Source organism: Nicotiana tabacum, chromosome 9 (assembly GCF_000715075.1).
Source record: "Nicotiana tabacum cultivar K326 chromosome 9, ASM71507v2, whole genome shotgun sequence".
Lineage (NCBI taxonomy): Eukaryota > Viridiplantae > Streptophyta > Magnoliopsida > Solanales > Solanaceae > Nicotiana > Nicotiana tabacum.
The window spans coordinates 71,052,545-71,076,196 of NC_134088.1; the positions used below are offsets into that span (position 1 = coordinate 71,052,545).

The 23,652-nt window shown below is 38.8% G+C and overlaps 1 protein-coding gene across 1 annotated transcript; it reads right to left on the minus strand.

Moving 5' to 3' along the window:
* Positions 1 to 11,870: 11,870 nt before the first annotated feature.
* On the minus strand, positions 11,871 to 13,045 carry LOC142163949 (F-box protein At3g07870-like). Its single transcript, XM_075221104.1, has 2 exons — positions 12,833 to 13,045; positions 11,871 to 12,767 (listed from the first exon to the last, which is right to left on the minus strand). Exons 1-2 carry the CDS (start codon positions 13,043 to 13,045, stop codon positions 11,871 to 11,873), a joined length of 1,110 nt encoding a protein of 369 aa, XP_075077205.1.
* Between the last annotated feature and the right edge of the window lie 10,607 nt (positions 13,046 to 23,652).

The window sequence follows — 23,652 nt, forward strand, 5'->3', positions numbered from 1 at the left end:
TAATATTTAATATGCTAAATGTCAAATAACAATTAAGGCACATAATTCAAATAGCATATAACAATTAATGCATGAATTCAAGAATTTATATTTGCAAAGAATAAGTGAGAAAAAATTATTATAATAATTAATTTATGATTAAAAATAATTTATGATTTTTCAATTAAGCACGCAAATAATTAATTTGACGACGTATAGACACTCGTCACCTCGCCTATACCTCGTTTACATGCAATTCACATAACAAACAATTTAAGGGTTCTATTCCCTCAAGTCAAGGTTAACCCCGACACTTACCTCGCTTTGCAAATTTCAATCAATTATTCAACCACAACTTTTCTTTTTAAATTTGCCTCCGAAAGCTTCAAATCTATTCACAAACAATTCAATATATTCAATACTAATCATAGGAATTAATTCCATATGAATTTATAATTTTTACGGATAAAAATCCGAAATTCATTAAAATATTCGGCAGTTGGACCCACGTCTCAATTCCCAGAAAAACTCACGAAATCCGAACACCCGTTCCAATACGACAACCATACAAAATTTGTCCAATTCCGATATCAAATGGACCTTCAAATCTTAATTTTTCGTTTTTTGAAAGTTTTACAAAAATTTAAATTTCTTCCATCTAAATCCGAAATAAATAATAAATATAGACATGGATTTGTGAAATATAATCACTTTATGATAAAGAATACTTACTCAGTTCAAAGTCGTGAAAATCCCCCTTGAAATCGCCCAAATCCGAGACTTAAAACTCAAAAATAAGTAAAAATGGCTAAGACCCGATCTTATGTATTCTGCCCAGCATTTTCACATTTGCGGGCTATATTTTCGCACCTGCGATCTCGCATTTGCGAGACAAAGCTCGCATTTGCGAAGTGGGGCTGCCAGGCGAGGTTCCGCACCTGCGGACAAAATGTCGCACCTGCGACGTCCGCTTCTGCGCAAAAGGGCCGCACCTGTGAAGACCGCATCTGTGATGGAAGTCTCGCTTCTGCGAGCTCACACATGCGGTCAAAATTCCGCAGGTGCGATTACATCAGAACTCAAAATTTTAGATTTTGCTTAAGTCCAATTCTTGTTTCGATTTCGATCCATTTCACTCTCGGGGTTCTCGGGACCCTGCTCGAATATACCAACAAGTCCCGTAATATAATACGAACTGACCCGGGGTCTAAATTCACGTCAAACAACAATGAAATTACAATTCACACCCCGATTCGAACTTTGAGTTTTAAACTTTCAATTTGTAAATCTCGTGCCAAAACATATTAAATGAATCCGAAATGACTTCAAATTTGGCACTGAAGTCTAAATGACATAACGGAGCTGTTCAAATTTCCAGAATCGGATTCCGGCTCCGATATCAAAAAGTCAACCTCATGGTCAAACTTGGAACATTTAGCCTTTAAATTGCTAGTTCCGTTAAATGGTCATAACTTGAGCTAGGGGCCTCCAAAATAAAATACGGGCATACGCCCAAGTCCGAAATCACGATACGGAGTTACCGGAACTGTCAAAATACCGATCCGGGTCCGTTTGCTAAAAATGTTGACTAAGGTCAACTCACTTGAATTTTAAAGCTCTATTTTCTATTTTTATCCATTTTTCACATAAAACTTTGCGAAAAATTGTACGGACTGCACATGCAAATCGAGGAATAATAAATGGTGCTTTTTGAGGTCTTAGAATACAGAATTACTTATTAAATTTAAAGATGGCATTTTTGATCATCACATTCTCCACCTCTAAAACAAACGTTCGTCCTCGAACGGAGTTAGAAAAAGTACCTGAGCTGGAGAAAAGGTGTGGATATTTACTCCGCATGTCCGACTCGGACTCCCAGGTAGGTGTCTCTACCGACTGACCTCTCCATCGCACCCGAACTGAAGGATAACTCTTTGACCTCAATTGTCGGACCTGCCGGGCTAGAATAGCCACCGGCTCTTCCTCGTAAGTCAAATCTTTGTCCAATTGGACTAAGATGAAATCTAACACATGGGACGGATCATCATGATATTTTCGGAGCATAGACACATGGAACACCGGATGAACCGCTGATAAACTAGGTGGTAATGCAAGCCTGTAGGCTACTTCACCCACCCTTTCAAGAATTTCAAAGGGTCCGATATATCTAGGGCGCAACTTGCCCTTCTTTCCGAACCTCATTACACCTTTCATAGGTGAAACCCGGAGCAATATTTGTTCTCCAACCATGAATGCAATATCACGAACTTTACGGTCGGCATAACTCATTTGCCTAGACTGAGCTGTGCGAATTCGATCCTGAATAATCTTGACCTTATCCAAGGCATCCTGTACCAAATCGGTACCCAACAACCGAGCCTCTCCCGGTTCAAACCAACCAACTGGCGATCAGCATCGCCTTCCGAATAATGCCTCATATGGAGCCATCTAAATGCTCAACTGGTAGCTATTATTATAAGCAAACTCCGCAAGTGGTAAGAAATGATCCCAAGAACCTTCAAAGTCTATAACACAAGCGCGAAACATATCTTCCAATATCTGAATAGTGCGCTCTGACTGTCCGTCTGTCTGTGGATGAAATGTTGTACTCAACTCCACCCGCATGCCTTACTCACGTTGTACAGCCCTCCAGAAATATGAGGTAAATTGCGTACCTCGATCTGAAATAATAGACACGGGCACATCGTGAAGGCGAACAATTTCACGAATGTAAATTTCAGCTAAACTCTCTGAAGAATAGGTAACTGCCACTGGAATGAAATGGGCTGACTTGGTCAACCTGTACACAATGACCCAAACTGCGTCAAATTTTCTTTGAGTCCGTGGGAGCCCAACAACAAAATCCATTGTGAAACGCTCCCACTTCCACTCAGGAATTTCTAACTTCTGAAACAAACCACCAGGTCTCTGATGCTCGTACTTAACTTCCTGACAATTCAGACACCGAGCTACATGTGCAACTATATCCTTTTTCATTCTCCTCCAACAATAATGTTGCCGCAAATCTTGATATATTTTAGCGGTACCTGGATGAATAGAATACCTAGAACTATGTGCCTCTTCAAGAATTATCACGAAGCCCATCCACATTAGGCACACAAATATGACCTTGCATTCGCAGAACCCCATCTTCCCCCACAGCAACCTGTTTGGCATCACCGTGTCGCACCGTGTCCTTAAGGACAAGTAAATGAGGATCATCATACTGCCTCTCTCTGATGCGCTAATATAAAGAAGACCGAGCGACTGTGCAAGCTAGAACCCGACTGGTTTCTGAAATATCTAACCTCACGAACCGGTTAGCCAAAGTCTGAACATCTAAAGCTAATGGCCTCTCACCAACCGGAATATACACAAGACTGCCCATACTCACAGCCTTTCTACTCAAAGCATCGGCCACCACATTAGCCTTTCCGGGGTGATACAAAATGGTGATATCATAGTCTTTCAACAACTCCAACCATCTTATCTGTCTCAAATTAAGATCTTTTTGTTTGAACAGATACTGAAGGCTACAATGATCAGTAAATACCTCACACGAGACACTGTAGAGGTAATGCCTCCAAATCTTCAGCGCATGAACAATGGCTGTCAATTCAAAGTCATGAACAGGATAATTCTTCTCGTGAACTTTCAACTACCGTGACGCATATACAATTACCTTGCCATCTTGCATTAATACTGCACCAAGCCCAATGCGAGATGCATCACAATATACTATGTATGATCCTGAGCCTGTGGGTAATACCAATACTGGCGCCGTAGTCAAAGCGGTCTTGAGCTTCTGAAAGCTCAACTCACACTCGTCTGACCATCTGAATGGAACACCCTTATGGGTTAGTCTGGTCAATGTGCTTGCTATAGATGAAAACCCTTCCACGAACCGACGATAATAACCTGCCAAACCCAGGAACCTCCGGATCTCTGTAACCGAAGTAGGTCTAGGCCAATTCTGAACAGCCTCAATCTTCTTAGGATCCACCTTTATGCCTTCTGTCGATACAACATGTCCCAAAAAGGCAACTGAGTCTAACCAAAACTCACATTTTGAAAATTTGGCATATAACTGATTATTCTTCAAGGTGTGAAGCACACTTTGAAGATGCTGCTCATGCTCCTCTTGACTGCTGGAGTAAATCAAGATATTATCGATGAATACAACCACAAAAGAATCCAAATAAGGCTTGAACACCCAATTCATCAAATCCATAAATACTGCTGGAGTATTTGTCAACCCAAATGACATCACTAGAAACTCGTAATACCCATACCGAGTCCGAAAAGCTGTCTTAAGGACATCAGATGCCCTAATCTTCAACTGATGGTAACCAGATCTCAAATCAATTTTTGAAACTACCTTGGCACCCTGAAGCTGATCAAATAAGTCATCAATTCTCGACAGCAGGTATTTGTTATTGATAGTGGCCTTGTTCAACTACCGATAGTCTTTACACATCCGCATCGAGCCATCTTTCTTCTTTATAAATAATACTGGTGCACCCCGGGGCGAGACACTGGGTCCAATGAATCTCTAATCAAGCAAGTCTTGTAACTGCTCTTTCAATTCTTTCAACTCTGGCGGGGCCGTACGGTATGGTGGAATAGAAATGGCCTGAGTGCCCGGAGCCAAATCAATACAAAAGTCAATATCTCTGTCGGGTGGCATCCCTGGCATATCTGCAGGAAATACTTCTGAAAATTCACGAACAACTGGTACTGAGTCCATAGAAGGGACATCTGCACTGGGATCGCGAATATAAGCCAAATAGGCTAGACACCCTTTCTCTACCATACGCCGAGCTTTCATATAAGAAATAATCATGCTGGCAGAATGGCTAGGAGTTCCTTTCCACTCTAATCGAGGTAACCCCGGCATAGCTAGGGTCACTATCTTGGCATGACAGTCCAATATAGCATGATAAGGAGACAACCAATCCATACCTAAGATGACATCAAAATCTACCATATCAAGAAGTAGAAGATCCATACTAGTTTCAAGATTACTAATAATAACCACACACGAACGGTAGATATGATCTACTACCACAGAGTCTCCAACCGGTGTAGATACACACACAGAAGCACTCAGAGAATCACAAGGCACAACCAAATATGAAGAAAAATAGGAGGACACATAAGAATAAGTAGATCCTGGATCAAATAGAACTGAAGCATCTCTATGGCAAACTGGAATAATACCTGTGATCACAACATCAGATGAATCGGCCTCAGGCCTAGCTGGAAAAGCATAAAATCGGGGCTGGGCCCCAGCACTCTGAACTGCATCTTTGGGACGACCTCTAACTGGCTAGCCTCCACCTCTAACGGTCTGACCTCCACCTCTAATGGCCTGACCTCCATCTCTAACTGCCTGACCCCTACCTCTAGCTGGCTAAACAGGCGGTGAAGCAACCGGTGAAGCAACCAGTGCCGGTATGATGGCACGAGAATCTTGCCGAGATCTATTACTCGCCAATCTAAGGCAATACCTCCTAATGTGACCAATGTTCCCACACTCATAACACCCATCCTGATGCCATGGCTGCTGAAGCTAAAGCTGACCCAGATGGGCCGGATAACCACTGTAGTAACTCTGGAGTGGTGGTGCACTGATAGGAGCTGAATGTGCACTAAATACTGGCTGCCTAGAGTAAGGCATAATAGGACCGTGACTCCCTGAAGCACCGGGAGATACATGAAGTGCTGAATGAAATGGTCTGGGAGGATGACCCCTACCAAAATTACCCCTGCCTCCAGACGAGGCACCACTGTAACCACCGAATTGACGAGGCCTCTTATCAGACCTCTGCCCTCTTTCCTGTGCAAGAACCATCTCAATCCTCCTTGTGACATTAGCAGCCGCCTGAAAAGAAATCTCACCTCCGGTCTCCTTGGCCATCTGAAGTCTGATAGGGTGAGTGAGTCCCTCAATGAACCTCCTCACTCTCTCTCCCTCTGTAGGTAGTAAAAGGAGAGCATGACGGGAAAAATCCACAAAACGGGACTCATACTGAGTAATAGTCATACTGCCCTGCTGTAGACGCTCAAATTGCTTGCGAAATTCCTCTCTCAGTGTGATAGGGAGGAACTTCTCCTGAAATAACTGAGCGAACTGCTCCCAAGTAAGTGCAGGTGATCCGACTGGTCGGGTCAATGTGTAATCTCTCCACCACCTCTTGGCGGAACCCGCTATCTGGAATACAGCAAAATCAACCCCATTGGTCTCAACTATACCCATGTTCCGCAGCACCTCATGGGTCCTCAGAAGGTGTACCACTGAAGTGAACTGGAAAGAGTTTAGTGAACTTATCCAATCTCAATAAGGCCTCAAAAGACATGGCGGGCCTATCACCAGTCTGTGCCGCAACAACTGGCTGAACTACCCCAACTGGCGGGGCTGCTGGAGCCTGATTCTGGGGAGCCATCTGCTCGGAGCGGGAGTAGTGGGAGTTTGTGCTCTTCCCCCAGTCTGTGAGACGGCTGGTGCCACTGGAAATGTACCATTCTAGGCCACACCCTCCATAAGACTCACCAATCGGACTAGAGCGTCCTGAAGCACTAGAGTGGCTATGAATCCTTCCGGGACCTGAACTGGTCCACCTGGTACATTCTGAACTAGGACCTCCTTCTCACGGTCTACCTGAGGTTCTACAACAGGTGCAGCTGCTCGACCCGAAATTCCCACCTTCGGACCGTGATGACGCCTAACATTTCACTTGCTAGGCAAACCAACGTTAGAATAATATTATCCATTTTAAAAGAATTTTTAAATATATTAATAACAAGAAAATAAATGCGGAAGCAAAGTTTGAAATATAGTGAAATAATCCATCAAACAACGGTGTCTAAATACCATCCCAGAATTTGTATCACAAGTGCACGCGCTTCTAGAATAAATACAATTAAAGTTATGAATAAAGTAAAGCTCTCTGGAAATAAACACACAGCTAAAGTGAAATAGACGGGGACTTCAGAACTGCGGACGCCATGCAGTTATACCTCAAGTCTCCTCCGAATAGCTGCAATCCGAGCAAAACTATGGCATGCCACTGGGACCAACTCCAAAATCTGCACAAGAAGTACAGAGTGTAGTATCAGTACAACTGACCCCATGTAACCAGTGCTGAGCCTAACCTCGACGAAGTAGTGACGAGGCTAAGGCGGGTCACTTACATTACCTGTACGCAATATTAGATACAACAACAATAATAGAAATAAATCAAGTAACTTATTTATAATAATAGAAGCCAACTCAATAGTCATAACCAATTATCATTTCCATCAATTCAGTTGCAGCGTGTAACCCGCTCTCACAATATATTTATTTTAACAAGTCTGTTACGGCGTGCAACCCGATCCTTCAATATTGACTTTTAATAAGTTTGTTGCGGCGTGCAACCTGATCCTCCAATATTGACTTTTAACAAGTCTGTTGCGGTGTGCAACCCGATCCTCCAATATTGGCTTTTAATAAGTTTGTTGTAGCGTGCAACCCGATCCTCCAATATTGACTTTTAATAAGTCTGTTGCGGCGTACAACCCGATCCTCCAATATTGACTTTTAATAAGTCTGTTGCGGCGTGCAACCCGATCCTCCAATATAGATTTTTAATAAGTTTGTTGCGGCGTGCAACCCGATCCTCCAATATTGACTTTTAATAAGTTTGTTGCGGCGTACAACCCGATCCTCCAATATAGACTTTTAATAAGTCTGTTGCGGCGTGCAATCCGATTCTCCAATATATTCATTATAATCAATCATGTTGCGGCGTGCAACCCGCTCTTCCAACATTTTTATTTACCAATTCTTATAGAAGAAATTTTCCCAATAAATGTAACAATTAATATAAAATTACAAGACAACAAGCATACAATAATTATGGTTTAATTATGAAGAAAACAATGACAAATAGAAAATTATTATGGAAATCAGGGAGCAAATAGGCAGTTTAATATTTAATATGCTAAATGTCATATAACAATTAAGGCACAAAATTCAAATAGCATGTAACAATTGATGCAGGAATTCAAGAATTTATATTTGCAAAGAATAAGTGAGAAACAATTATTATAATAATTAATTTATGATTAAAAATAATTTATGATTTTTCAAGTAAGCAGGCAAACAATTAATTTGACGACGTATAGATACTCGTCACCTCGCCTATACGTCGTTTACATGCAATTCACATAACAAACAGTTTAAGGGTTCTATTCCCTCAAGTCAAGGTTAACCCCGACACTTATCTCACTTTGCAAATTCTAATCAATTATTCAACCACATCTTTTCCTTTAAATTTGCCTCCGAAAGATCAAATCTATTCACAAACAATTCAATATATTCAATATTAATCATAGGAATTAATTCTATATGAATTTATAATTTTTTCTAATAAAAATTCGAAATTCATCAAAATATTCGGCAGTGGGACGCACGTCTCAAATCACAAAAAAATTTACGAAATCCGAACACCCGTTCCGATACGAGTTCAACCATACAAAATTTGTCCAATTTCGATATCAAATGGACCTTCAAATCTTAGTTTTTCGTTTTTGGAAAGTTTTACTAAAATTCTAATTTCGTCCATCTAAATCCGAAATAAATGATGAATATAGACATGGATTTGTGAAATATAATCACTTTATGATAAAGAACACTTACCCAGTTCAAAGTCGTGAAAATCCCCCTTGAAATCGCCCAAATCCGAAACTTAAAACTCAAAAATGAGTAAAAATGGCTAAGACCCGATTTTATGTATTCTGCCCATCATTTTTGCATTTGCGGGCTATATTTTCGCACCTGCGGTCTCGCATTTGCGTGACAAAGCTCGCATTTGCGAAGTGGGGCTGCCAGGCGAGGTTCCGCACCTGCGGAGAAAATATTGCACCTGCGACGTCCACTTCTGCGCAAAAGGGCCGTACCTGCGAAGACCGCATCTGCGATGGAAGTCTCGCTTCTGCGAGCTCGCGCCTGCGGTCAAAATTCCGCAGGTGCGATTACACCAGAACTCAAAATTTCAGATGTTGCTTAAGTCCAATTCTTGTTCCGATTTCGTTCCGTTTCACTCTCGGGTTACTTGGGACCCCACTCGAATATACCAACAAGTCCCGTAACATAATACGAACTAACTCGGGGTCTAAAATCACGTCAAACAATACTGAAATTATAATTCACACCCCGATTCGAACTTTGAGTTTTAAACTTTTAATTTACAAATCTCGTACCAAAATATATTATATGAATCCGGAATGACTTCAAATTTGGCACACAAGTCATAAATGAATTAACGGAGCTGTTCAAATTTTCAGAATTGGATTCCAACTCCGATATCAAAAAGTCAACCCCGTGGTCAAACTTGGAACATTTAGCCTTTAAATTGCTAGTTCCGTTAAATGGTCATAACTTGAGCTAGGGACATCCAAATTAAATTCCGGGTATACGCCCAAGTTCCAAATCATGATATGGAGTTACAGGAACTATCAAAATACTGATTCGGGTCCGTTTGTTAAAAATGTTGACTAAGGTCAACTCACTTGAGTTTTAAAGTTCTATTTCCCATTTTAATTCATTTTTTACATAAACACTTTTTGGAAAATTGTACGGACTGCGCACGCAAGTTGAGGAAGGATAAATGGTGCTTTTCGAGGTCTTAGAACACAGAATTACTTATTAAATTTAAAGATGATATTTTGGGTCATCACAAAAGGTTAGGTGAAGCAATATATTTTTTGCTGTTACAGGGGAGGATATGCCACTTTTGCTGAAGTTTTTAGCTCAGATGTGGATTTGGATTTTTCAAGTGTACGTATCTTGGTTCTTGAACTTAAAACATCCCATCTCCCCTTCTATGATTGTCTTGGTACTCATATCATATGACTACATAACTGCAATGTAGTTTTGTCCACTTTTGTGCTTATTGTACACAAGAATGTCCCATTATGTACATATTGTACATAGAAGTCTTTTGGCTATGGTTATCTGTTTTAATTTCAATCAAAATTTCAATGGCCAAATGCTGCAAGAAGTAAAGGAGGTTACTCCAAACTTATTGGTTATTTTGCAGGCTCCCTTTATTTCTCCTTCGTTTTGTTTTTAAAAGGATTAAGAATAAACTAATAGAAGTTACTACCTAAACAAAGGTTAGGGGAATCCGTAGGCCAAAAGTATCAAACCAAATCTTAGTTGAGCACGGATAAATCCGGTTCAGGCACATACGGTCGTCACCTCGCATGTACTTCACTCCTGTATGTAGCAAACAATGTCATTTATTATGAAAATATCCTTCAAACCAAATAAAGGCAAGATACTTACCTCACCTTGTCTAGTCTTCAACCTCAAAGCGTGTCAAAACCTCGTTCTAGCCCTCCAATTACGCAAATCCAAGCAAAACATTATTCAAGGAAATCAACAATGTTATAGAAAGCAATCCCAATCAATAAAGTTTCGTTCTTTGATATATTTCTAAAAAGTCAATCCGGCACGCATACCCAAAATCAAAAATCAACACCAAATCTTGGTGACCCATAACCTGCCGAGTCCAAATATGTAATTAGTTTCTAAATCCGAGTCCAAATCGGTACTCAAATTCCCAAAATACACTCTTAAATCGTAGACAAAAATTTCAAATTTCACTTCAAAATTTCATGTGTTTAGGTGTATAAATACATGAGAAATCATGATATATAATCAAATTCAAGTAGAAATTATTAACTCTCAAAGTAGTAGTGAATATCTCCTCCAAAATCGCCTATTTCCATGCTCCCAAACTCAAAATAATAAAAAATAAGCAAACCCTCGAAATATAACAGACTGCCAAGCTTCTTGCATGTGCGCACCAAAGGATTGCTTCTGCGAGCTCGTTTTTGCGCGAAAAGCTCTCATATACGAACATTCCCCAGGTGACAATTGATCCGGAATAAAAACCTCCGCAGATGCGGCTTTGCAAGCGTGCAAAAAAAACCCGAAGGAGCTATACTCGCCTGGCCTAACAACTCTCGCACATGCGCACAAGGACTTAGCAAAAGTGGACCTCGCATCTTTGCTACCACATCGCAAATGCGGACCTCCTGAGGATGCTCCCACATGGCTTATGTGATACCAAACTTCGCAAATGTGGCTTCAGAGGTGCGATCACCTGGTTGCAGGTGCGACCACACCAGAACCAGCCATGCCCACAACTCCCAAAAATGGTTTGAAACCGTCCCGGATACACCCGAACCCCTCGGGACCCGTCTAATCATACCAACTAGTACAAATACTTTATCCAAATTTATCCAAAAACTCAAAACATCACATATAACATCAAAACTAAGAATCGAAGATCAAAATTCATTCTTTAACTTCTACTTCGCCGAACACGTCTGAATCATACTTAGACGCACCGTATCACAATCAAATTTTTGCACACAAGTTTCAATCAACTAAATGATCTTATACAAAGTCCTGGAACACTATTCGGAACCTGATAACATTAAAGTCAACTACCAGTCAAACCTACAAGCTCTATAATTCTTCAAATTGCCAACTTTCGACAAATAGAGCCAAAACCTTTTAGGAACATCCAAATAATGTTGTCAAATAATCATTGCTACATCATAACAACTAAGTGGCTCAAAGAAAATAGGGTACTTAATTATATCAGGAGTATATGGAGAATAATTAAAACAAAACTAGGATAGGTTATACCGTTATAGGACATAAACAATTTAGCATGGTAAAGAATTTAACATTAGGTAAAGATTAAGAGTTTTTCCAATTTCAGTGCAAGAAAACTAGAAACACATTGAACCTCCATTAAGAACTGTATTTGATAACTTAACAAAGCGCCAAAATTAGAAAGATAAAAAATAAGAATAAAATACGAGGTGAATTAAGTTATTGCCAGTAGGCTCTCTATATAAGTCCTACAAGCATATAACTCTTTTGGTTGCGGCAATTCAAATATCTTCACAGTATTATGATCTAAATTATAAGAAAATAAACCTCTATCGCGCAAGTAGAAGAGAAGTTCACCGCCTTGGATGTTAATAAGCATTATCCACCAATACACGTCTATAGATGCCGACCCGTGGAGAATATAGGGCAAACTAAAAGGAAAACTTTTCTTGTCAAAGAGATTAACCTTGTACCTTTTGTTCCATGCCCTCATTTCATAGTCTTCCAAGATCCATATATCCACTGCATACTCAGAGACAAGCAAGTGACAGAAAGACAAACAGTTTTCCTTCACTAAAAGAGTCATAGTTGTATGCACTTTCTTTGAGGTACACACACTTCCAGGATGAGGCATAGCGAAGAGTTCTTCCTTATCCATTCTAAATACCATGATTCCATTTGCACAAGGAGGAATCCCTTCTTGTTCTAAATTAGAGTACATGATCCAATGCAATGCTCCATTTACAACTGCGTGAGAGTTACGATATGGCAAAAAGTTGAAAGTGGACGATGGATGGATTTTCCTCCACGTTTGTGTCTTGAACATGTATACAAAATACTGACACAAACTCCCTTGTGCTTGTACATAAAGAAGTTTGAATTGTCTTGTTAATGGACAAAAATAAAGAGCACACGATTTTCCGGGATCTGGTGTATGTTTTATGGTTACTTCCTCTTGTGTTATCGGGTTCAAAGCATAATAAGTAGGGCGCATGGGATCAGCAAACAGAAGAACTCCTTGACAAGAGCATTGAAGAGTTGGGGGTTGTTCCCAACGCTTATTATTGATCATAAGCTCAGGTCTGAGATGAAGTTTCCTGATAGTTGTTGTCTGTTCTTGGTACTCTTGAAATAATCATGTATGAGCAGCATAGGTCTAGCTCTACTAAGATGTACGATGGCAAAATCGTGTGTTGAGATCAAAGCTCTCAAATCCCTACAATCCCTTTGAAATCTAACAAGGCAATCTAATGGAAGTCTACTCAGAATATCAATGATGAGGCAATCTGGCAAACGCCCCAAGATTGCAAGATCTTCTTCATCTTTACATATTATATTGAATAATGAACCCAAGAGTTCTGTAGTCCATGTGAAGCATTGAAGTGCCATGACGTATGAAGCAGAAAATAAGAAAAGAAACGGAGAAAAATAAAGCCATGTTAAATTGCAATTTTCTTTTTTATAATGTAATATGATTCAGAATTGTGAAAGAGGGGTATAATAATGGAATAAGAAACTCAAATCATAAAATATGAGCATGATTAAAACTCAAATTATGCGAAAGCTCAAATATATAGGAAGTAAAGAAAAACATATATAAATAGAGTATTATTAATCACATGGGACAAGAACTTACAAATTGTCCTACCAAATACCACGGCAAGAGCGACGGCTGAGAGAAGGGAAGACAGACGGAGTTAAAACTGAGAGAATTCTGGATTATTTTGCCTTAAGTCTCAAATACTCTCGGAAACAAAGTAAGGCTAAAAGCTTATTTAAATCACTCAAGAATCAGTTATATTAGAAATTGATTTGGCTTTGGTTTTGGTTTTGGTTTTAGAGTTGTTTTTATTTTGGACGAAAATATTGGTACTGTCTGAATTGGGAAAGATATTTCTTAGAGTGGTTTTGGGTTTGCTTTTCCAAAGGTATCACTCGATCCCTAAATTATTTTTTCAAACTTTCTAATGGGTAAAAGAAATAATATAAATATTTTTCAAAAATTGAAAAAACAATAACTAGGTGGAGGGACAAGGAAAGGGATCAAACTTGAAGAAGTCTAGTCATAGTGCACCGACAGCCACCCTTAATTAAGATATTGCCAAAATTTATATTTACTAGTATTAAGCTAAGCGCACCTAATTCAATGAGTAAAAACTTTTTTAAAATCATAAATATTTTCTTAAAAATTTACATTGGAGTTAAAAAAAGAAAGAAGGAAAGCTTAAAATAAGTGTTAGGTAAGTGAAGAATATTGATTTAGTTAAATGAATAGAAATTTAAATAATTTAGCTCTTCATATTATACTTTAAGGGCACAATTTATGTAGCCTATTATGTAAATTTTAAAAATAATTTTATATATATGATGAATTAATAAAAGAATTGACTTATATTATTTTACTAATTAATTAATTCAAAATTTAAATTATTTATTCTCACATTAGAAAATACTTTTTTTCTTGTTTATTCGAATAGTTAACGCTAGCTCATACCAAATGTCAAGTATTTAGTAATTATTCTTTTATTCAGTCATATTCTATTTTTAAATAGTAAAATGATCAATATATATAATGTTATTATTTTATGTACTTGTTGGTTCGAAAATTGGCTCGTGAATGGGGAAATAGGTAAACTAATAACCATGAGATTAATTAGCATGTTTTCTCTTGTTCTTTCTCTTCTTACTCCATTTTTTGTGATCATCAAGTCATAGCAAATCTTAACTATATTTAGCCTTTGTATCTTAAGACTAACATCTTTATGTTGCAAAATAACCAATCTCTCTCTTCTTCCGAAATGCTTTGTTCAACTTTTCTCCCAACTACTCTTGATTGTAACAAAAACAGCACTGCAATTCTACTATCCCTACCAAGTAATCCTTTTCTTAAGAGCTTTAACACTTCCCAATTCATCCCATCCAAACTTAATAGGGAAGAACCTCTTTATGGACCATCCATTAAAATATGCAATCCTAACCACCCAAAAACATGGATATCTGATGTTGTGGCATATTTTTATGTATTTTAATATTATTTTGCTCATGTTTTGACCATTTTTCAGTGCTATATTGTGTTAAATATGAAGGATTGCATATAGGTGCTCGCAGCGACAATAACAATCCTAGAAAAATCTTTTTGTGTTTAAAATTTATCTACATGTCAAAGATCTAATCTGAGACGTACCTGGTGAAGAGAGTCTCGTTTTAAATTTTTTCGATTGTGCGAAGACGCTATGCGTATCCACACCGAGACCGATCCATGCTATCAACTCTTTGATTAATGAAACCGTCGAACAAATTGAATGAAAAATATTGTGCTGAAATTTTTCTCAAAAATTCCAATTCAAAGGTAGAAGAACAAAAAATACTTTTCTTGTAATTGTATTTTTTCTCTTGGCTTTGTATTGCACTCTCACTTTCACAAAGTGATTTTTCTTCTCAAGAATTAGCACGGTAAATTTTTCCATCACCCTTTATATATGGCATCACCTATAAACCCTTTTTCTACTTGGTTGAGGCAATGATTTACTTAGGGTAAAAGTTTATTTCAAAATAAATTTTATGGAATAATTAAGAAAAAATTGTAATCCCGTTGCTACCGTCAACGTCCTTCATGGACTATAGTACGTGACTTAGCCAATTCTAGAATTGGCCTTCTTTTCCATAATTTTCAATGGAAAATTCCAATCCCTTTCCATATAGGTAAGAAGCTGGCGACGTCTTTTATGGACTTTCTTCGTTAGTCCAATTCTAATTGGACTTAACAAGTAGTATTTATTAATATTTATATACATCCCATATATAAATAAATATTAATTATGAGTATTTAATATATATCACATATATATTTCAACCAAGAGATATAATTTAATTTTCTATTCCAAATAGAGAACTTCAGTTTGTTTACAATATTAATTACATCATATGTGCTAGCAAATAATATAATAATATTTCATATGGACTTGTATTTTAATTTATTTGACTAATTAAATTCTTTAATTTAATTATCAAATAAAATAATTAATCCTTTAGCAAAGATCAGAACACTAGTTAATGTGTGATCCCATAGGTTCAATACTAAACCGATAGTAAATTGATCACATCAATATACTAATCAAGGGTAGTGTCTAACAACACTCCTTAACGATCAGATAGCATGTTGTATATAATTTACTCTCAAGAACCACTAGAAGAATAAAGTAATATTTTTTTTTGTCCTTATAGCTCTGAGTCACCCTAGGATATGGTTCAACTGTCAAATCTTAATAGGCGACCAACTATGTGTTCGTGTCAGACATAATCGACCATTGAATGACCTAAGAAACTCTTTTCTTCTTTCATTCAATCGCCCTGGCCAAGGTCTTAGTTTGGTCGTTTATAATTCATGACAACATGGAGCTTAAACTCATTACCAAGAGTTGACAGATTTCATCTTGATCAATCACTATTTCTACAAGCATTTAATCATACCCAATATCCTTTCAACTATCGCCCTAGGTCCATAGGTGTCTGGTATCAAAGCACACTAAATAACTTGTCAATTACTATGACTATCTCAAGTCAAAGGAAACTCTTACATCACATTCTTCAAGAGAATATCCTATCGATAGTTTATGGTAATTCTAACCATGATGAATTATCCAATGAATCAGTTCAATGATCATATCTCTATATGCATCATCTATCTATGTGATTTAGTTAATGAGATCAACTAATCTTTATCCAATAAAGACGATCACATAAATATTGATCTAACCGGATTATTAATGTCCAAATTAATAATCCTATGATTAAGAACAAATTTCGATTAAACTATAAGAAACTTCACTTTCATTATCATGATCTCCATCACAATGTCAAGTCTCAAAATTTAATCAAGAACCTTATCAAGTTAATCAAGCAATTTATAATAACTATGATAAAAGAATATCAGATGCCATATATTTTTATATCAAATAAAGTTCAGAAAAATATGTTCAAATCATCAAATATGAGATTAGATCTAAGGCATATCTACTATATCCCTAACAAAATATGGCCAACTCATATTAATCATTAATTTTTAATTAACTAAGTTGTGTTTGATATCTTAGGACTTTTGGATACAGAAACATAACTTAGTTAAAGGAACGAACAGAACAAAACTTGGATGCAAAGCATTTACCCCAACATCAGCTGCTAGGAATTTTATGTTGAAGTGGACGTGAAGCATCCGGCTTAGTATTAATCCCTGAAGCTGACTCGAAAAAGGAAAAGAAAAACTTTGACTCACGACTTTTGGCCGCAATATATAAAGGAAAAATGTAGCTTTTAGGTCATTTCACACACTTTGAAGCGGAAAAAAAGGCATCATAGAGTTCGAAGACTGGAATTCATCTTGAGTTCTTCTTACTCCCTTCTTTTATTAATTTTTATGTATTCTTGGAAATTAATTGAGACTTCTACCATGACTATACATTGCTAAACTCGTTTATTATGGGATTATGGTTTTACATGTGTCAAGACCCAAAAATGCTACCAAGTCATGATGACACCTAACTCATCCTCTTAGGTAAGCCAACTAACATATGCCACAATTCCAACTGGGAATCATCCAATAAATAATAATAATAATAATAATAATAATAATAATAATAATAATAATAATAATAATAATAATAATAATAATAATAATAATAATAATAATATAAAAGAATAAATAAGAAAATCAATACAATAATCCAAAGACTGGTAGTACAAGTCATGAGCCACTAAGATTTAGATTTACAACGTTGGTACGAAGAAAATACAACATTTGTTTGAATATATATAAACAGAAGTACAAATCCTAAACTACCATGAACAAGCGGTAGCTTGTATCTGGAATGTCGGTGCATCTTCAATGCTAGCCTTTGTTATCCACAGAAACTCAACTCCAAGATTTGCACGCAGGGTGCAGAAGTATAGTATGATTATAATTGACCTTATGTACTTAGTAAATATCTTGACTAAACTCAGTGAAGTAGTGACAAGGTTTTTAAGTCAAAAGATACTCACTTTCCTTAACCTGCAGCTCAATAGCATAGACATGTACATAACAACATTACCAAAATTTAAGCATGCAGTACATGTAAGGCCATGGGTGCATATAGAGTAGATATGCACAAGTATCGCAGACCAACTATAGTTCAACATATAGAGAAGATATGCCCAAGTATCGTAAACTAACTACAGCTCAGCATATAGAGAAGATATGCATTTTATATCAAATATCCCGCCAACAATGGTATATAGAGAAGATATGCATGAATAAACAAGTCAAGGTATACAGAGTGACATATAGAGAATAGATGTATCATATATCTTTTCATCAATTTAAAGCAGCATATAGAAACGATATGCATAAAATGCATGTATACATTCCGGAGCTAGCATGCGGTAAACATGTCACGACCCAAAATTCCCACCGTCGGGAACGTGATGGTGCCTAATATTTCACTTGCTAGGCAATCCAACGTTAGAGAATCATTAAACCAAATCCTTATTTCGATTCAGTAAATAACAATAATTAGCTAAGGTGAAATATAATGAGTGCGGAATAATATAAAGACTGCATTAATTACTACCACTCGGATCTGGAGTCACAATTCACGAGCATTTTAGAATTCATTACAAGTAATAGTCTAAAAGAAATACAACTATTTGGATGAAGGAAACAGTAAAACTGAAAAGATAGACGGGAACTTCAAAGTCTGTGAACGCCGACAGATCTACCTTGAGTCTCCGGATAGCGGGTCCAACAACTAAAATCTCGATCAACCCAAGCCGGTATCAAAATCTGCATGGAAAGTGCAGAGTGAAGTATCAGTACAACCGATCTCATGTACTAGTAAGTGTCGAGCCTAACTTCGACGAAGTAGTGACGAGGCTAAGGCAAGGCACCTACAAATCAACCTGTATAATTTAACTGTGTATATACAAATAACAGTAATGAAGAATCAGACAAGAATTATCGGGAGGGGATACATACTGGGGGAAAAACGAAGTAAAGAGCTACAGCAGAATGAGAACTGAAACAACCAATATAATATGAATCAACAGGAGCACGAATACAGTAAAGGAAAAATACACGGCATCACCCTTCATGCTTTTACTCTCAATCTCACCATAAAATAAATAAAAACAGCACGGCATCACCGTTTGTGCTTTTATACTCACAATATGGAACAACATCACCCTTCGTGAATTAACACTCACAATATGGTACAGCATCACCCTTCATACATTTATACTTACAATATGGCACGACATCACCCTTCGTGCATTAACACTCACAATATGGCACGACATCACCTTTCGTGCATTAACACTCACAATATGGAATGGCATCACCCTTCGTGCATTAACACTCATAATATGGCACGGCATCACCCTTCGTGTATTAACACTCTCCCTTACCATAATGCAATGAATAAATAACAACAGGGAGATACAATAACAAGTACAAACCTTACTTCAACATTTGGTTCCACAACACAATCTCAACTTTGAAATAAATACTCAATTATCACCAGAAAATCCGTAAACATGATAAGAACGGTCAATTTAACAACACTAGTATAAACACGTAGCAATTAGGCATAGGAAAGAGACAATGTAAGAAAAACGGAAGAAACATGGAAAAACAGGTAATTTGGCGACACATAAGTACTCGTCACCTCACATATACGCCGCTCACATTAATTTCACATAGCAAATAGTCTAAGATTCCTAATTCCCTCAAGTCAGGGTTAGACACAACACTTACCTCGCTCCGAAGGATACTTAATTCTCAATCACAACTTTTCCTTTATAATTCACCTTCAAACCACTCGTATCTATTCAAAAATGACTCAATAATATCAAATATTGCTATCGGAATCAATTATATTGCATAAATTAAATTTTCCAAATTTACCTCCAAAAAGTCAAAAAATCGACCCCGGGTCCGCTTGGTCAAAATCCGAGGTTCGGACCAAAATCCATTTATCTATTCACCCCCGAGCCCGAATATATAATTGGTTTTGGAATCTGACCTCAAATTGAGGTCTAAATCCTCAAATTTCCAAAATTCCTAGTTTCTAAACCCCTAATTCTACCATGAAAACTCTAGATTTTAGGTTGATAATTCATAAAATGTAATGGGTAATTGAAAGAAAATGGTTTAGAATCACTTTTCAACACTTTGGGGAAGGAAATGACTCTTGGAAATCGCTTCTCACCATTTGGTTTTTGAGAAAATGAGTTTTTTTGGCTAAATCCCGTGTTTGGATTCTGTTAAGTGCTGGACGACAGTGTGCATCGTGTTCGTGAGGCCACTGTCGCGTTCGCGATGAGCATGGGCTGCCAAGCCTTCGCGTTCGTGAGACCGTGTTCGCGTTCGCGTAGGTTACTCCCCCTTGGCCTTTGCGTTCGCGGGACATTGCTCGCGTTCGGGATGAAGGAACGACCAACCCTCCCCCAGGTCCCCAACTACTTCGCGTTCGCGATGAGACGATCACGTTCGTGAAGGGTAAATGCCACATCGCTTCGCGTTCGCGACCAGGCCTTCGCGTCTGTGAAGAAGAGATTTTAAGCCTCACCAGTTTACTCTTCACGTTCGCGAGAGGACCTTCTCGGACGGGAGGGAGGATATGCTAGAACACCAGAATCTGCAGAAAACCAGATTTTCCAAAGTCCAAAATATCCCGTGGCATATTTGAAACTCACCCGAGCCCTCGAGGCTCCAAACCAAACATGCACACAAGTCTAAAAATATCATACGAACTTGCTCGCGCGATCAAATCGCCAAAATAACACCTAGAACTACGAACTTAGCACCAAATTAAATGGAGTTCTCAAGAACAATTAAAAATTCCTATTTTCTCAACTGGACGTCCGAATCACGTCAAATCAACTCCGTTTCTCACCAAATTTCACAGACAAATCTTAAATCTTATAATGATCCTATACCAGGCTCCGGGACCAAAAATACGGACCTGGTACTAACAATGCCAAACATCACTCAATTCCTAAAATCAAATAATTTTCAGACTTTTAAGTTTCATCAAAAATTCATAACTTCAGCTAGGGACCTCTGAATTCAATTCTGTGCATACGCCTAGGTCCCATAGTTTTATACGGACCCACCGGGACCATCAAAACTCGGATCCGGCCCTATTTACCAAAAATATTGATTGAAGTCAACTAAAATCAACTTTTAAGGCCAAAATACTTAATTTTATGAATTTTCAACATAAAGGTTTTCCGGAAACACGCCCGGACTGTGCACGCAAATCGAGGAGGGTAAAATGAGATTTTTAAGGCTTAAGAGCGCAGATTCGAGTTCTAAAACATAAGATGACCTTTTGGGTCATCACATTCTCCACCTCTAAAACAATCGTTCGTCCTCGAACGGACATAGAAAAGTACTTGGGCTGGTAAAAAGGTGGGGATATCTACTCCGCATATCGGACTTAGACTCCCAAGTAGCTGCTTCAACAGGCTGACCTCTCCATTGCACTAGAACTAAAGGGTAACTCTTTGATCTCAACTGGCGAACTTGTCGAGCTAGAATAGTCACCGACTCCTCCTCGTAAGTCAAATCCTTGTCCAACTGGAAAGAGCTAAAATATAACACATGGGACGGATCGCCGTGATACTTTCAAAGCATGGACACATGGAATACCGGATGAACAACTGCTAAACTAGGTGACAATGCAAGCCTATAAGCCACCTCTCCCACTCTCTCTAGAATCTCAAAAGGACCGATATACCTAGGGCTCAACTTGCCCTTCTTTCCGAACCTCATTACACCCTTCATGGGTGATACCCGAAGCAACACTTTATCTCCGACCATGAATGCAACATCACGAACTCTGCGGTCGGCATAACTCTTCTGCCTGGACTGAGCTGTGCGAAGTCGATCCTGAATAATCTTGACTTTATCCAAGGCATCCTGTACTAAGTCTGTGCCCAACAACTGAGCCTCTCCCAGCTCAAACCACCCCACTGGCGACCGACACTGCCTACCATATAATGCCTCATAGGGAGCAATCTGAATGCTCGACTGGTAGCTGTTATTGTACGCGAACTCTGCAAGGGGCAAGAACTGATCCTACGATCCTCCAAAGTCTATAACACATGCGCGAAGCATATCCTCCAAGATCTGAATAGTGATCTCGGACTGCCCGTCCATCTGAGGATGAAATGTTGTGCTCAACTCAACCCGCGTACCCAACTCACGCTGTACTGGCACACCGTGAAGACGGATGATCTCACGAATGTATATCTCTGCCAACCGCTCCGAAAAATAGGTAACTGCCATGGGAATGAAGTGCACTGACTTGGTCAGCCTGTCCACAATGACCCAAACTTCATCGAACTTCCTCTGAGTCTGTGGGAGTCCAACAACAAAATCCATAGTGATACGCTCCCACTTCCACTCAGGAATCTCTAACCTTTGAAGCAAACCACCAGGTCTCTAATGCTCACACTTTACCTGCTGGCAATTTAGGCACCGAGCTACATATGCAACTATGTCTTTCTTCATCCTTCTCCACCAACAATGATGCCACAAGTCCTAATACATCTTGGCGGCACCCGAATGAATAGAATATCGGGAACTGTGGGCCTCCTCAAGAATCAACTCACGAAGTCCATCCACATTAGGTACACAAATATGACTCTACATCTCAAAACTCCGTCATCTCCAACAGTAACCTGCTTGGCACCACCGTGCCGCACTGTGTCTCTAAGGACAAGTAAATGAGGGTCGTCATCCTACCGATCTCTGATGCACTCAAACAAAGAAGACCGAGCAACTGTACAAGCTAGAACACGGCTGGGCTCAGAAACATCCAACCTCACGAACCGGTTGGCCTGGGCCTGAACATCCAATGCAAGCGGTCTTTCACCAACTGGAATATAAGCTAGGCTACCCATACTAGCTGACTTTCTACTCAAAACATTGTCTACCATATTGGTCTTCCCGGGATGATACAATACAGTGATATCATAATCTTTCAATAGCTCAAATCACCTTCTCTGCCTCAAATTGAGTTCCTTCTTCTTAAACAAATACTGCAAGCTCCGATGAGCCGTGAATACCTCACATGGCACGCCGTAAAGATAGTGCCTCCAAATCTTCAGCGCGTGAACAATGGCTGCCAGCTCGAGATCATGAACAGGGTGATTCTTCTCGTGATCCTTCAGCTGCCGCGAAGCATATGCAATGACCTTGCCACCCTGCATCAATACCGCACCCAGACCAATACGAGATGCATCACAATATACTGTATAAGATCCCGAACCTGTGGGTAACACCAATACCGGTGCCATAATCAAAAGCTGTCTTGAGCTTCTAGAAGCTCGCCTCACACTCGTCTGACCACCCGAACAGGGTACCCTTCTGAGTCAACCTGGTCAACGGGGCTGCTATGGATGAAAACCTCTCCACAAACCGACGGTAATAACCTGTGAATCCCAAGAAACTCTGGATCTCTGTAGCTGATGTGGGTCTAGGCCAGTTCTGAACTGCCTCAATCTTCTTAGGATCCACCTGAATACCATCTGCTGATACAATGTGACCCAAGAAAGCAACTGAACTCAAACAAAACTCACATTTTGAGAACTTAGCATATAATTGGTTGTCTCTCAGAGTCTAAAGAACGATCCGAAGGTGCTGCATATGATCCTCTCGATTGTGGGAGTAGACTAAGATATCGTCAATAAACACAATCACAAAGGAATCCAAGTAGGGCTTGAACACCCGATTCATCAAATCCATAAATGCTGCTAGGGCATTGGTCAACCCAAATGACATCACTAGAAACTCATAATGCCCATACCGAGTCCGAAAAGTTGTCTTACGGACATCAGATGCCCTAATCCTCAACTGATGGTAGCCAGATCTCAAATCAATCTTCTAAAACACCTTGGCACCCTAAAGCTGATCAAATAAATCATCAATCCTCGGCAATGGATACTTATTCTTGATG